The sequence below is a fragment of the Idiotropiscis lumnitzeri genome, chromosome 12 (assembly GCF_059441095.1).
Source record: "Idiotropiscis lumnitzeri isolate Australia: NSW breed Sydney's pygmy pipehorse chromosome 12, RoL_Ilum_1.0, whole genome shotgun sequence".
NCBI classification, from domain to species: Eukaryota; Metazoa; Chordata; class Actinopteri; order Syngnathiformes; family Syngnathidae; genus Idiotropiscis; species Idiotropiscis lumnitzeri.
Genome location: NC_142402.1, coordinates 9503414 through 9516530, shown reverse-complemented (window position 1 = coordinate 9516530; position 13117 = coordinate 9503414). Strand labels below are relative to the sequence as shown.

General features: G+C 40.6%; 2 protein-coding genes across 2 annotated transcripts; one reads left to right on the top strand and one right to left on the bottom strand.

Moving 5' to 3' along the window:
- Positions 1–5701: 5701 nt before the first annotated feature.
- LOC148325804 (uncharacterized) lies at positions 5702–8215 on the bottom strand. Its single transcript, XM_088311520.1, has 2 exons — positions 8189–8215; positions 5702–7594 (listed from the first exon to the last, which is right to left on the bottom strand). The coding sequence occupies exon 2, from the start codon at positions 7565–7567 to the stop codon at positions 5999–6001; it is 1569 nt and encodes a 522-aa protein (XP_088167646.1). The 5' UTR covers positions 7568–7594; positions 8189–8215; the 3' UTR covers positions 5702–5998.
- Positions 8216–9064: 849 nt separating this feature from the next.
- cldn1 (claudin 1) lies at positions 9065–12446 on the top strand. The gene is made up of 4 exons (XM_088310966.1): positions 9065–9480; positions 11007–11171; positions 11818–11902; positions 12001–12446. The coding sequence occupies exons 1-4, from the start codon at positions 9258–9260 to the stop codon at positions 12161–12163; spliced, it is 636 nt and encodes a 211-aa protein (XP_088167092.1). The 5' UTR covers positions 9065–9257; the 3' UTR covers positions 12164–12446.
- Positions 12447–13117: the final 671 nt, after the last annotated feature.

The window sequence follows — 13117 nt, the reverse complement described above, 5'->3', positions numbered from 1 at the left end:
AGGTCGCGACAAGTTGCCTCCATCCTTGGGGAACCCGCAGCGGCGTTGCATGGGGTAGCATCAACACAGGAAGGCCGCTCCTGGGAATGTTGCGGGCTTGGACCCCTCCTTGTGTCTTTTGTCTTATTGTGTCTTACCCTCTCTCGCTACCCCCCCATGAGTGCGCCGTTTTCCCAAAACATTGCAAAGGGAAGAGGTGTAAACACTTGTAACTGGGCTGGTCTGGCCCCCTTTTGCCGTCCGCCGTGATTGATGGCTCACCGACAAAGTGACAACAGTCACATACACCGGAAACTCCTCTGCCTTTGCCACCGTGGATGAATTGGCGCAGTATTGTCTGAAGGGTTGTTATGGCGCTCGATGGGGGTCGACGTAGCGAGTCGTGCCTGAGGCGAATGAATGAAACGGGCTCTCGATATCAATGGTGAATGCCCTTTGTCCCTTTTTGATTTAGCAAGTTGTTTTGGAAAACACTCACAACATTCCAGTGGAAGTGACACTTCCACATGCATGAATCAAGGATCGGCCTGACACCGAAGCATTGGGAGACACAAATTTATCACTTGGGACTCACACAGAGGACATAATGGCCGGCCGGGGGCATTAAATGTGAGCAACACTGGTGATTCATCACAAGTCATCCCGTCTTCAAAGGGGATGTCGGATGATCAGGAAGCTCTTGTTTTGTCTGGCTCCGTGCACTTCTTGGCCCCATTCCCACCCAAGCTTATGAGGAAGTGTGGAGACATCCCATGAAAATGAACGCTTCAATTTCAGCCTTGCTGTTTGAAACACTGGAAATCCATGTGGGAAGCATTTCGAGATCTTTTGTGATAGAACCTGCATCTTGTCCATGAGTTTATTGATTTGACCAGGAAACATTTCGTTAGAACAGTAGATTCTGTAAAATGAAAATTAACGTCTTGTAAATTTGAAACAACACAGATCAGTTTTGTTAACACCCCTGATGAATTTGAATGATTAAAAAAAGGTTTCAAAATCAGGAAACGCTAGCAATTGTCTTCGCTCTCAAACACTGTGGGCGTGTCTGATGAACACACTGAAACCAAGGACCGGCAAGTGCCTTTCTCCTGGCGACATACCCCTGCCACATTCGAGCCACAAAAATAGAAAGCTTCAGGCGACTGGAATACGTCCCACTCGGTCATCACAGGGCTTCTCGGTCCACACAGGCTTTTTTGTTGTTGTTTTTCCGCCTTTCTCTCCATGACGTGTGCACTCACAGCGAACAATAAAGCGCGCCAAAGCGGCCCAGCCAGTAAACTCGAAAGAAGATTGTTTGATGTGTAGGCATAGGAATGTAGCTGCCCGTGTGCTAGGCAAGGTCATAATACTTTTGTATTTTTCATTACAGTTAGAATTTGTTCAGTTCTGATTTTTGTTTTCTTAAATTCAATTAATTGTACGGTAATTCGTATTGAAAAAGGTATTTTAGTTTTTAATTAAGTTTTGGATAATGTTTTGTTTTAATTTGACTATCAATCGTTTAAGTATCAGTTTTAATTTTCACACCTGCCCTGAATTTGATGGTCTCAGTTTCAGCTTGTCATCAAATTTTGTTAACGCACTCTTTTTAAATGAGTATTCTTATCTTTATCTTTTTTTATATTAGTATTCTTCTTTTTTTATTTTATTCCATTTTAGTTTTTGTTATTTTATTACGTTTCATTAACTATGATCACTTTGGCGCCAGATAAGCGCTAATGCAAAGGATGGTGCTGAAGCTTGTTGTAGACTGAGGGCATACTCATGCATCACTGGGACCCATTTTAGCCACGCCCCCAAAAATCAGTAAAACCGAAGTTTAATGCTACAGTATAACTACACAATTCAACATTAAATAGGTGTCAGTCTTTGTACATTATCTATATCCCCAAACGTATATAATGATTTTAGAAACACATTTTTGAATTCACTTGACAGGCTCTTAAAACTTAGTTTATTGCCAAGACCGTGAAAAGCATCTACCGCTGACATAATGAGTCTTGTGATTTCCCCATGTTAGGGCACTTGTTGAGTGTCATTGAGCCAATTGAGCCCATCTTTCTATTCCGCAACAAAGGCCTCTTGAGAAATCACTCCTAATTGGAGGACGACCACTAAAAAACGGGGAAGGAGCTGCATGAATAATAAAATGCATCTGGGGAGCTGCAAACAAAACAACGATGGCCGTGTCAGAGCGGGTCTTGGGAGGGGTGGTGGGCCATCATTGCTCCCGATTCATCCTTGATAATTATAATGTGACGATAAGGAGCTTATAGCCTCTTGTTATCCTCACAACAATGTACCAGAATGCCATTCTGATCAGTTCTCTGCATCCACTTAACACCCACATCAGGTCAGCTGTTGTTAATTGGGCCAGTAACACCAATGCAGCCACACCCAAGACCTGGGGTCCGCGTGCATTGAGAGGTAAATGTTGACCCTCGTTTGTAAGTGAGGCTCACATTTAGAGTGCACAAAATGGCCCATTTGTGTTCTTGACAAGTTTGGGTCATGGTATCACCCTCGAGAGGATCTAATTGTTACCTGTCCACATCAGAGAAGCTGCTGTTGGTTGTCATTTCACAACTGACTGAACTCATTTAAGCAAAACAGTGGCTGCCGTTGTTTGGGTTGTTGTTTCTGAGAATGCACTTCAAGCTGGTTCACGCAACTCCCAGTTGAACTTAACTGTCAAACTAAAAATCGATCAAAGATCATTTTGCCTGGTGTATTTAAAACAACCACAGCAATTTTCTTTAGATATGTCGGTTTAGTGTAATTCTAATACACAATACAAAATGACATGGTAACGAATTGCTTCAGTGCCGTGGTGTTATAGCCCTTCAAGCAACACAAATGCCGGAGCAACAGACAATAAAACAATAATCATATGTTCTTTATCCTCTGTGGAGAATGACTAATGTAACTGTTGCTGACTGAGGAGCAATCTGTCTTTGTGCTTTCATCTGTCTGTATTATACTGCCCACAGATGGGAAATGCATTTTTTTATTATGCCATAACTGTATTTTTTAAGTATTATATTATAGAGTTCTATTTCCTTTATTAGAAAGACATTATTGTATTTTTTTATGGAAGGCTGGAACAGATTAATGGCATTTCCATTCACTTCAATGAGAAAAGATGATTTGAGATAAAAGTGTCTTGAGTCAGGAGCAAATAAAACTTGTATCTCAAGGCACCACCGTATTATGGGTCGTCTTGCGCTGTCCTAAAAATAACTCAAGCTTCTGCTGATCGAAAACGTTATGGTTTCTTGACAGCCAAAGGCTTGGGAATACTTTAAAATCTCAATCAACTTTCTCTCCATAGTAAGTATTCTTCCCTCGGCCACCGAAGCTCGTATGACCTCTTTGTGGCCTTGTCACCTCACTCCCCGCTGGATGCCGTAAACTCTGTGGGAACCTCCTTCTTCTGCTCCTCAGTGCTTTGTGTTCCTTTGGACATTGTTTGTCTCACCAGATAACGTGTCCTCCGCTCTTTTCTTCTCCGTCCATTCTGAAAGACGTTTGTGTGGTGCAATAACTGCCCACTGAGCGGGTTCTGACCTTACGCTTGCTTTTCATTTGACTTCACAGGACACTCCTCGGGACATGCTGCCGCAGGTCAGCTGATCACCGCCACTGATGGATGCTGACAGGTCATTTGGCGTTGACGATTACTCTGTTTGCTTCTGAAACCCAACAAGACTCTTCAGTAAATTCATATATTGCACAGGATTCTTCCCAAATAAGAAGCAACATTCCCTAGTGCGGAGGTCGTGGGTTTAATTCCGGCTCCGGCCTTCCAGTGTGGAGTTTGTGCCTCTGTGGCCTTTCTCCGGGTCCTCCGGTTTCCTCCCACATTCCAAAGACATACATGGTAGGTTAATGAGACTCTAAATTGCCCCTAGGTGTGATTGTGAGTATGAATGTTTGTTTGTCCATGCGTGCCCTGCGATCGGGTGGCAACCAGTTTAGGGTGTACTCTGCCTACCGCCCGAAGATGGCTCGGATCGATTCCAGCACACCTGCAACCCTCATGAGATGAAGTGGATCAAATGATGGATGGAGGGGGGGGGGGATAAATAAACAAACAACCAAAAAACACTTTTTGTATATATATAGATGAAATAGCATAAGCAAGAGAATACAAAGGCAAGAATAATTATAATATGAAAAGTTGTATTTCGAATGTTGAGGGTCCTCTTCAGCTCCACATCTCTGGTCAAGTGAGGATTACGTCCCTGTGGGGTCAAGCCTTCACACTTTGGAAGTAAGACAGCCAAGCGCTTATTGTCATGTGAATTGCGATGTCATTGCGCTGGACAGAGGACCCAATCAACCCCCTGACCTTTGACCCTTATTACCCATGGGTTAGCATGCCGTATTGAAGGTGTAGCCATCTGTGTGCCTTGTTGTGTCCAGGCTTGTCTCCTCCCTACTCCCTTCTTGCGCCTTTATACCCCACTTTGCATTCAAAAGCACTGGGCTGATCCTCGGAGTTTCATTGCCAGTCGGATCCTCTTTTGAAAAGATGCGTCAAGTCATCACTCATTTTGTTTGTCTCCTCAAAAATAGGCAAAATGACATATGACATATTTATTGCTGATATGAATGTTCTAATCACATCTTCCTCACATTTGTGATATCAATGCATTTTAAATACCTCACTTCAAATATGTTCAAACAAAATCCAAACCTAATGTTAAGCAATGATCAAATGCGATCACTTTTCCACTTCCTCATTACATATGGCCCGATGAGTTTTAGGGTGAAAGTAAACGCATACAATCTTCTTCCAACTCCTTCGAACAACATTTTGAAGAAAGGCCCATACTAGATATTTTGAAATAACTACATTTTGTATTAATCCTATAGCACTTTGTACAGACTTGTGTTCGCTTAATCTGAATTGAAAATATAACCATAATCTGTCATTTCTCGGGACTGCCTACTTTTTCCCAATACAAAGAATACACTCCCACATTTATTTAATAGGTACTATTAAAAATGTTGTCATTGCCCCGTTTGTTTAAAAGGGAGACTCAAAAAAATCTATTCTAAAAAAAATAAACAAGTAAAAAATATCTTTATACAAAACAAAAATCACAATCAAGTGATGAAGTAGAGGGGGGAACTGGGACAAAATGGCGAAATAAAATAGAACTATTGCTTTAATTGCAGCTAGGCCGCTTAAAGCGCCTTGGTGTTATCCTGGAATAGGCTCACATCATGGCAAGAATGACGGAAAGGCGAGGAGGATCAAAAAAATGATCAGTGTGGTGACTCAGTGTGGGCCTCTTTAGAAAGGGTGGGCAAGTAATATTGCAAAGGGGCCATGTGTGAAATTAGAACATTTGCCAAGTTGAAAGAATAAAACCCTTACAGTACTTACCGCTTATTTTTTTCGTGAGGCGGAAAAAAAATTTATTTTTAAAAGTGACTATATTCTCTCTGTCACATAACGCACACACCAAAAAAAAATATGTATTTGGAAATTTTCTTTGACAAAAAAGGTTTGTGTTTCACATTTCATAAACGTAAATCCAGTTATGCTATGCATATTTTTTTTTTTAAGTTCATATCATTTGTGCCTGTATGGTACTTGGTGTTCACATAAAACAAAACAGTAAAACTGGTTTTAATATTAATAATAGTGAGAAACAGAACAATAAAATGTTCTTCCACTAGATGGCAGAGGCTAAATATTTATTATGAGCCGAGACTCTATAAAGATTGGGTGACACGGTCTAGTGTACATGAGGTTGTACAGGCTGATGGATGATTAACATGTTCCGTTTGGCGATGCCGTGATCACAACGAGACGGGGGGGGGCAGGGGGTTGAACCTTTGAACCGTGCAAAAAAAAAATATTCAACCACCCCCATATGCTGGTAATCAGCTGCTTTGTTTATTTGCAGAATTGATTGATGGTCCAAAAGCACCTGGAAAGTACTCACAAATGTTTGTCTGAAAATGCAAAGAAATTAATCTATGGCATGGGAACCTTGGATATTGTCACATTGCTGCACTGAGAATGGACACTTTTCCAAATGTGCTCCTGAATACTGCCATTGTGCTCCAGAAACTGCAATTTTACATTCAGTCGAGAGCATTTGTCCACTTTGCATTTGATGACCAGTGAGTCGCTAAACTGGCGAAGAGTACAGCTGCTCAGGTCAGTCATCTCATCTTCGGGCAAATAACACAGAAGCTCGTCCCTGCCGATGGATGCCACCGGTCGCTGCCGCAAGTAGTCAGGACTCTGACACAGCATCCTGTCCGGCATCTCAATGTCCTGGTTGTTATTTAGCACTAAATCATGCAAATACAACATGTGGCAGTCACATTTCCAAGGATTTCCGTGTAGTCGCAATATGTGCGGGAGCGCAAAGTGGTCCAGGAGACCCACGGGGAGATGTTGCAGTTGGTTGTCGGACAGGTAGAGTTGCTGAATGAACTCCTGGTCCTTAAACAATCTGGAATCCAACCTACTTAGTTTATTTTTATGGAGGTGGATGGTTTTGATGCTTTTGAGATCAGCGAAGATCCTGTCTGGTAATAATGTGAACTGATTTTCAGAGAGATCCACATTCTCGAGTGAGGTGACGTTTCTAAAAATCTCCTCAGGAAGGCTTGAAAGCTGATTGGATGACAAGAGAAGGTCAGTCAGGGATCTCAGTGTGCTTAAGGAGGACACTTCTGTCAGCCTGTTTCCTCTCAGGTCCAAATGTGTCAGATTTGAAGCCTCACGTCCAAACACTTTGTCGCTGAAAGTTATAAGATGGTTTCCACGGAGGTTGAGCACCTTCAGTTTGCTCAACACAGAAAAGATCTCATCAGCAAGTTCTGATATTCTATTCCCCTCCATGTGAAGTTCCCTCAGCTGACCAACATGATGGAAAGTTTCTGATGAAATGTTGCTAATGTGGTTATTGTTTATTTTAAGAATCTCCAGCTCTGACAAACCAGAAAAAGTCTCTCTTTCCACCTTCTGGATTTTGTTCAGAGATAAATCCAACACGTGCAGACTTTGAAGGTTCCGAAACAATAATGTGGGTAAATCTGAAATGATGTTGGCCTTCATCTGCAGGATCTCTAAATTTTTAAGAGCGTTAAACATACCGGGTAGAAGAGTCTGGAATCTGTTATAGTTGAGCTGCAGCTTGGTCAGGTTTACCTGCTTGGAAAAAGTCCCCAGAAACAAATGCTCCAGCCAAGGGTTCCCACTAATCTCCAGTTCTTGAAGCTCAGACAAGTTTTGAAAAGCCCGGGAATGAATACTTCGCAGTGGATTGTTGAAGAAGATAAGCTTGTTGAGTTGGAGGCCCTCCTCAAAGGCGTTGGGGAACAAGTACTGCACGGCTGATGTCATTATGATGACTTCCTTGGCTTCCTGGGAGATGTTACTGGGCACAGATGTCATATGTTCGTCAGAACACAGGACTTGGGCGGGTGTAAAACACTGGCATTTGTACGGACAGTTGAAGTGGGACGAGATGGCGCCTTTCGGACACAGAAGCAACAGTATGAACACAGTTGGCCGCAGTCCTCCGTCCATTTTTTCCTATTGAGACATACAGAAAGTCTGCAAAATGGTGGCAAACGTTATCACACTCGGTACTTGATATTTGTGAAAAAATAATACAGTGGTCAATAGAAATAGTGATTGAAATTTTTATGTAATTTAAAAAAGTGCTTACTAAAATGCAGTTGAGTTAAAAGTGACAATGAACTTTTAACGCCCAGTGAGTCCCAAAATGTGGAGCAAGTACCATTAGTGGTGTGTGGGCTCCCTCTTGTGGTAAGCGACAGAATCCATCCATCCAATCATTTTATGAACCACTTATCCTCACTACGGTTATAGTTCAAGATTTATAATCGCAATCTTATTTTTTTATTCCTGTGCAGTACCGTTGTTAAGTGCACATGATACATTTGAATACAATACATTTGCATTTAATCAGTTATTGAATTATTTTGACAGAGTAAGGAGTAGAAAGTACACTATATATAGTATTCTAGTCAGTAAAAGTCACCCAAAAATGTAATATTCAAATGAAGTACAGATGCCTGAAAAATCTACTTACTGTAAATGCGGTAAGAAATAATTAGTATGTTGTTACTTCCAATCATTGGGTTTATAACACGTTTGTAAAAATGATGGCACTGTTCAACTCACCTTTGCTGTTGAGGTCTTGGAGCATAGAAATGAAATTCCCTCTGGATTGAGCAGCCAGCTGACTGAAAAGCAAATAGCACAACAAGCCGGAATTAGGCAAGAGCAAACCTTTGGTCAGTGGCCAGTTTGTCTGTCACTTACTTCTGCTCTCAACAAGAATCCACTTTGAATTATTTGTTACCTAAAAAATTATGTAATGTGAAAGAAATAAAATTAATTCAACAAGTTTGCAGTTTTTTTGTTTTAGTATGTAACATTTTATGCTTATGTTGATGAATGGACTTACTTTAAGGAAATTGCTTTTCACACTAAATTACAACCTGAATCTAAAATTGTCATAAACAAACTGAAACTGAGTTGGGTAGAGTTGCCTAAAAATGCACTAAAGTGAGAGTATAGTCACTTTAGAAAAACATGACGCAAGGAAATTTAAAAAGTAGCCTGCCAATAATTATTTGTGTAAGAGAAATAATTTAGTTGAATTAGCTACTGCAGTGCCGAGTAACTAGTATTTTTTTTAAGTTGTGTTTGGGGTTAAGAACGACATGGTCAGCATTATCGTGCTTGTAGTGCGCAGTGATGTCGAATTATACTACACTCAATAGTGTATTATATGTATAATAGTGTATAATAAAGTATTTTTCGTTGTAAATAGCAGAACGAAAATAAACTTAGCAGAGAATGGTTTCGATCCATCGACCTCTGGGTTATGGGCCCAGCACGCTACCGCTGCGCCACTCTGCTGTGATGATAGCTATTTGCTTAACAATACTACAACGTGTTTATCATTCCTGGGTGACCTTGTAGAGTACTACAATGTCCACTAGGGGCGCACAAACAACTAACCTGTACTGTCGCTATAGGTGAGTCAATCCTCCCTTTTTTTCCTGGTCACTCCCTATGATACTCAGCTGGGAAAAAAATTGTGTCTGACTAAGAAAGAATCATAGCACCAATATATCTGGCTCATTGGTTCTTCTTTCCTCCTTGGAGGTGAAATTCATACCTGGATTTGATTATTTATTTTTTTCTACTCCACTTGTAATATTTTTTGCTCTTGATTTGAAACATGGCCAATTCTGGAATACAACTTCTTGGCTTCTCACTGGCCTTCGTGGGCTTCATTGGCTCCATCGCATCCACCATCATGGTGGAGTGGAAGGCTTCATCCTACGCAGGAGACAACATCATTACAGCTCAGGCACTTTATGAAGGCCTCTGGAAATCATGTGCGTGGCAGAGCACTGGCCAAGTTCAGTGTAAAGTGTATGATTCACTTCTCCAACTACCAGGTAATGTTCCCTTGCAATAACTTTCTTTCACAAAATTAGATCTAATTTTACCATCTCAACAAGAGCACAGCATGACAATCTTCGTCAAATCCAAATGACCATTTTTTGTATGGGGATTAATACGTTCTATATTCATTCAAACCTTCCTTGAGGCGCTAAAAAGTGCAGTGCGCAGGCATGCAGGGACATGTCAGTCAAATACCAAGCAATGCTTCATCAAACAGCCCCAGAGGTGGGTGGACTAGAGGAACAGAGGGAATAATAGTGGCTTGGAGTTGGGAGAAACCTCATTATGACATCATCTTCCAGACCCAACAGCAATATAGTGAGACTATATTAAAAATATATTATATATATTAATATCCCACACACTTCAAACACATTTAAATGTATTGCCTGTTCACTCTTGCTATCAAGAATTTGGGAGCCTGTCATATGACATAAATTTTAGGAAATTATAAGAAGACTAGCATAGTTTTCCAAATATGATCAAGCTGTTTGCTTGTTATTCCGACTTGGTCTCTGTAGCGAGAAGTGAAGCCACTGACAGCTATCCTGGGTTGCCACTCGCTCAGCATGCCAAACTTGAATACATTGATTACTCCGCGGCAGTCTCACAGTATTTTCTGGATCTGTGCCGAAAAGTCCACAATGTGTGGCGTATGGCTGTACCAATAAATCTGGGAGAAGTGCGGCATGCTCACTTTATCAGCAAGAATGCAATTATTATTTGCTCTTATAAGGTACATCTACTTGGACGAGCGCTAGTCAAAAATTTGTCAGCATTGTCACTACCAAGAACGTAAAAATGAAAGCAAAGCCCACCAGGAAAAGAAATTGCGGCGAGATGTAAATCTAAACTCTGTAAAAATTCACAATACCGATATAATTTACTCTGTATGGTCAATGCAAACAGTGAAGTTTGTTTTTTTTGAGAGACTCTCTTGCCCCTTATAGGGATCCTAGCGTAAAACACGCACTGCTAAAAGGGTTTACAGTGAATCAGTGTGAGCATTAGTGACAACGTAAGATGGTTGCCTTCGGGCTTCAGCCACAAAGGGCCAGTTGTTAGTTTTTCATTGAACACGCATGGAGCAACAACGCATACAAAGAGAACCCAAAACTATACTTACAGGCATATATTCTTGATTTTTCCTGAACCCTAATACAAGAGAGCTTCAAATATTCATGTTTTCTTTTTGTCTTTTACTGTACAATTGCCACAAATACAATTGTTTTGGTTTTCAAATGGTTTATACTGTCGACAACAACTCTGTACCATAAATATGTGAAAATTAATATGTGGGCTTTTAATATATTTGCCTTATTTGGAGTTGAATAAGCATTGTGCAGAGATGGGCACTTGACCCTTTTTTGCCAGTCAGTCCCCCGCCCATCCAGCCTTGAGCCTCTAATTGTCGGCCCCTGACCCCATTCCGGTCCCCAAAGGAACAGTGTAGTATAACTACCAAATCATCTATGGTGTCTGGGAAACGTGCTAATGTCCACTGTGTTTTTCTCTCCAGCCATTGTTTTGGGTACTCGAGGACTGATGTTGACGGCCATCTTTCTCGGCTTGATTGCCCTCTTGGTGGCAATGGTGGGCATGAAGTGCACCACATGTTTGTCAGACCAGCCGGAGCAGAAAGACAAAGTGGCTTTAACGAGCGGAATCATCTTGATTATAGCAGGTAATTTGGTTCAAACACATGCTCTTGATTGATTGAAATCTTTGGGGATATAAGACAGTAAAAACAAAGACGGCAACGACATGGAGGATTGTGAACCACAGAATATTTACGTCGATGGTGCAACTGATTCAAGAAAAAAAAAAAATTGAGACTGGCTATTCCCCATCCATGGCCGCATTTAAAAAATGAAAAATTCTTGAATAAGTGGGTATATATTTCCAATAAATGTTTTATATGAAAATTAAGCCTCATTCCTCGACGAAATGAACTAAACTAACTAAATGAATAAATAAATAAAATATTTTTAAAGAAACTAGGGTATATGACATATGATTGTATAGTAATCCAGTTGACTTGCCTACTTGGTTATGTCCTTGTCAAAAAACAATAAAAATATTGAAAATAAAATATTTTTAAAGAAAAAAATATTGGGAAAAAAATGCAACTTGGTGAATCCATGGGTACGAACCTTAGGTATGTGGCGGTCCACTGTATTTCTACTTAAATAAAGAATGCGAGTACCTTTTCCACTGCTGATGGCATAACATAGAAATACCGTATACTGTAAGTATTTTTTTCACCTGACCTTGCAGTCGTTCAGAAAATGGATGGATGGTTGTTATTTTTCTGCTTCTTGCTTTTCCAGGCCTCCTTGCCCTGGTGGGAGCATCTTGGTACGGTCACAGAATAGCCCAGGACTTTTACAATCCCTTCACACCAACCAATTCAAGGTGTGGTGACTGGAATTTACAGTGCTGTGTTTTTGATGCTTAGTCTATTTCATTTGTGATGCTGCGATGCTAATCGACTGTATGTGACATAATGGCAGGTATGAATTTGGAAGCGCCCTCTTTGTAGGATGGGGCGCCGCAATCCTCATCATCATCGGGGGAGGCTTCCTGTGCTGCAACTGCCCCAAAAAGGGCTCGGGGAAAGCTCCACGCTACCCACGCACCAACCCGGCCAGCAACTCGGGCAAAGACTACGTGTAGACTGACTTGCTAACCAGAAAAAAACAGGCCATTGTAAGCTGTTATGTAGGATTTATTGTTCAAGATGTACAGGATATTGGCTTTGTCATATGTTGATTTGTGGAACTATTTAAAAAAAAAAAAAAAAAAATCATGATTATTTTCTTACATAATGGTCCGGCCCTAATATATATCACAGAGCCCGAACATAAGACTCTTTTTTATTCTTCAATGTCATATACACTGAGTACAATTAATTGAATGCAAATGTTTGTTTCAATCAATAAAGAGCAACACTGTTTTATCTGTGTTTTTGTTATTTTTATTATTGTACTTGTGAAATAACAGTGACTATGAATTATATATCTTTGTCAATCGGTCTCTGCCAATGACTGATAATTACAGGAAAAATTATGCATTGCACTTTCACGAGATGGCAGAAGGCATAACCTCTGTATTCACCTGAACTGAACTTCAAAACAGGTAAGATGGGTAGGATAATGCATTTTATTTGGTGCATGGAACTGCAAAATGCAACTAGAATAATTAACAGGAATAAAAAATGTGAGTTACTACTTGAATGAATCGTCATCATATTCCTGCGTTTTCATGTATTATATTGTTTTTCTGTCATTTCCTGTCCATTTTCAGGTGAGCTGAAGAGTCAGCCATGGCTGGACAACGCAGTTCGAATTCTCGACATCACATTGGCTGTTTTTTGTGTTAAACTATGACGTCTCATTTAAAAAAAATAATTAATTTCACATTCAAATTTACAAACTATCAACTGACTGAAACCCAATTACTATCATCAACCAAACAGAGAGTGCGTCCTCTGCTGGAGATATGCGATACTACAGATCCTACACATTCCTAAATCGAGGACGTCTTTTGACAACAACTTTTGAATTCAATGGCCTAGACATTCAGAACAAACAAGTCCCCCATTTTCAAGCGCCCTAACACGCTTCACAA

What these genes read in the sequence shown, in the direction of transcription:
- cldn1 (XM_088310966.1), top strand. Translation starts at nt 9,258, where the DNA reads ATGGCCAATTCTGGAATACAACTTCTTGGCTTCTCACTGGCCTTCGTG. An exon ending in AATCATCTTGATTATAGCAG is followed by an intron (nt 11,172 to 11,817) that starts GTAATTTGGTTC and finishes TTGCTTTTCCAG; the next exon opens with GCCTCCTTGCCCTGGTGGGA. An exon ending in TTCACACCAACCAATTCAAG is followed by an intron (nt 11,903 to 12,000) that starts GTGTGGTGACTG and finishes ACATAATGGCAG; the next exon opens with GTATGAATTTGGAAGCGCCC.
- LOC148325804 (XM_088311520.1), bottom strand. Translation starts at nt 7,567, where the DNA reads ATGGACGGAGGACTGCGGCCAACTGTGTTCATACTGTTGCTTCTGTGT.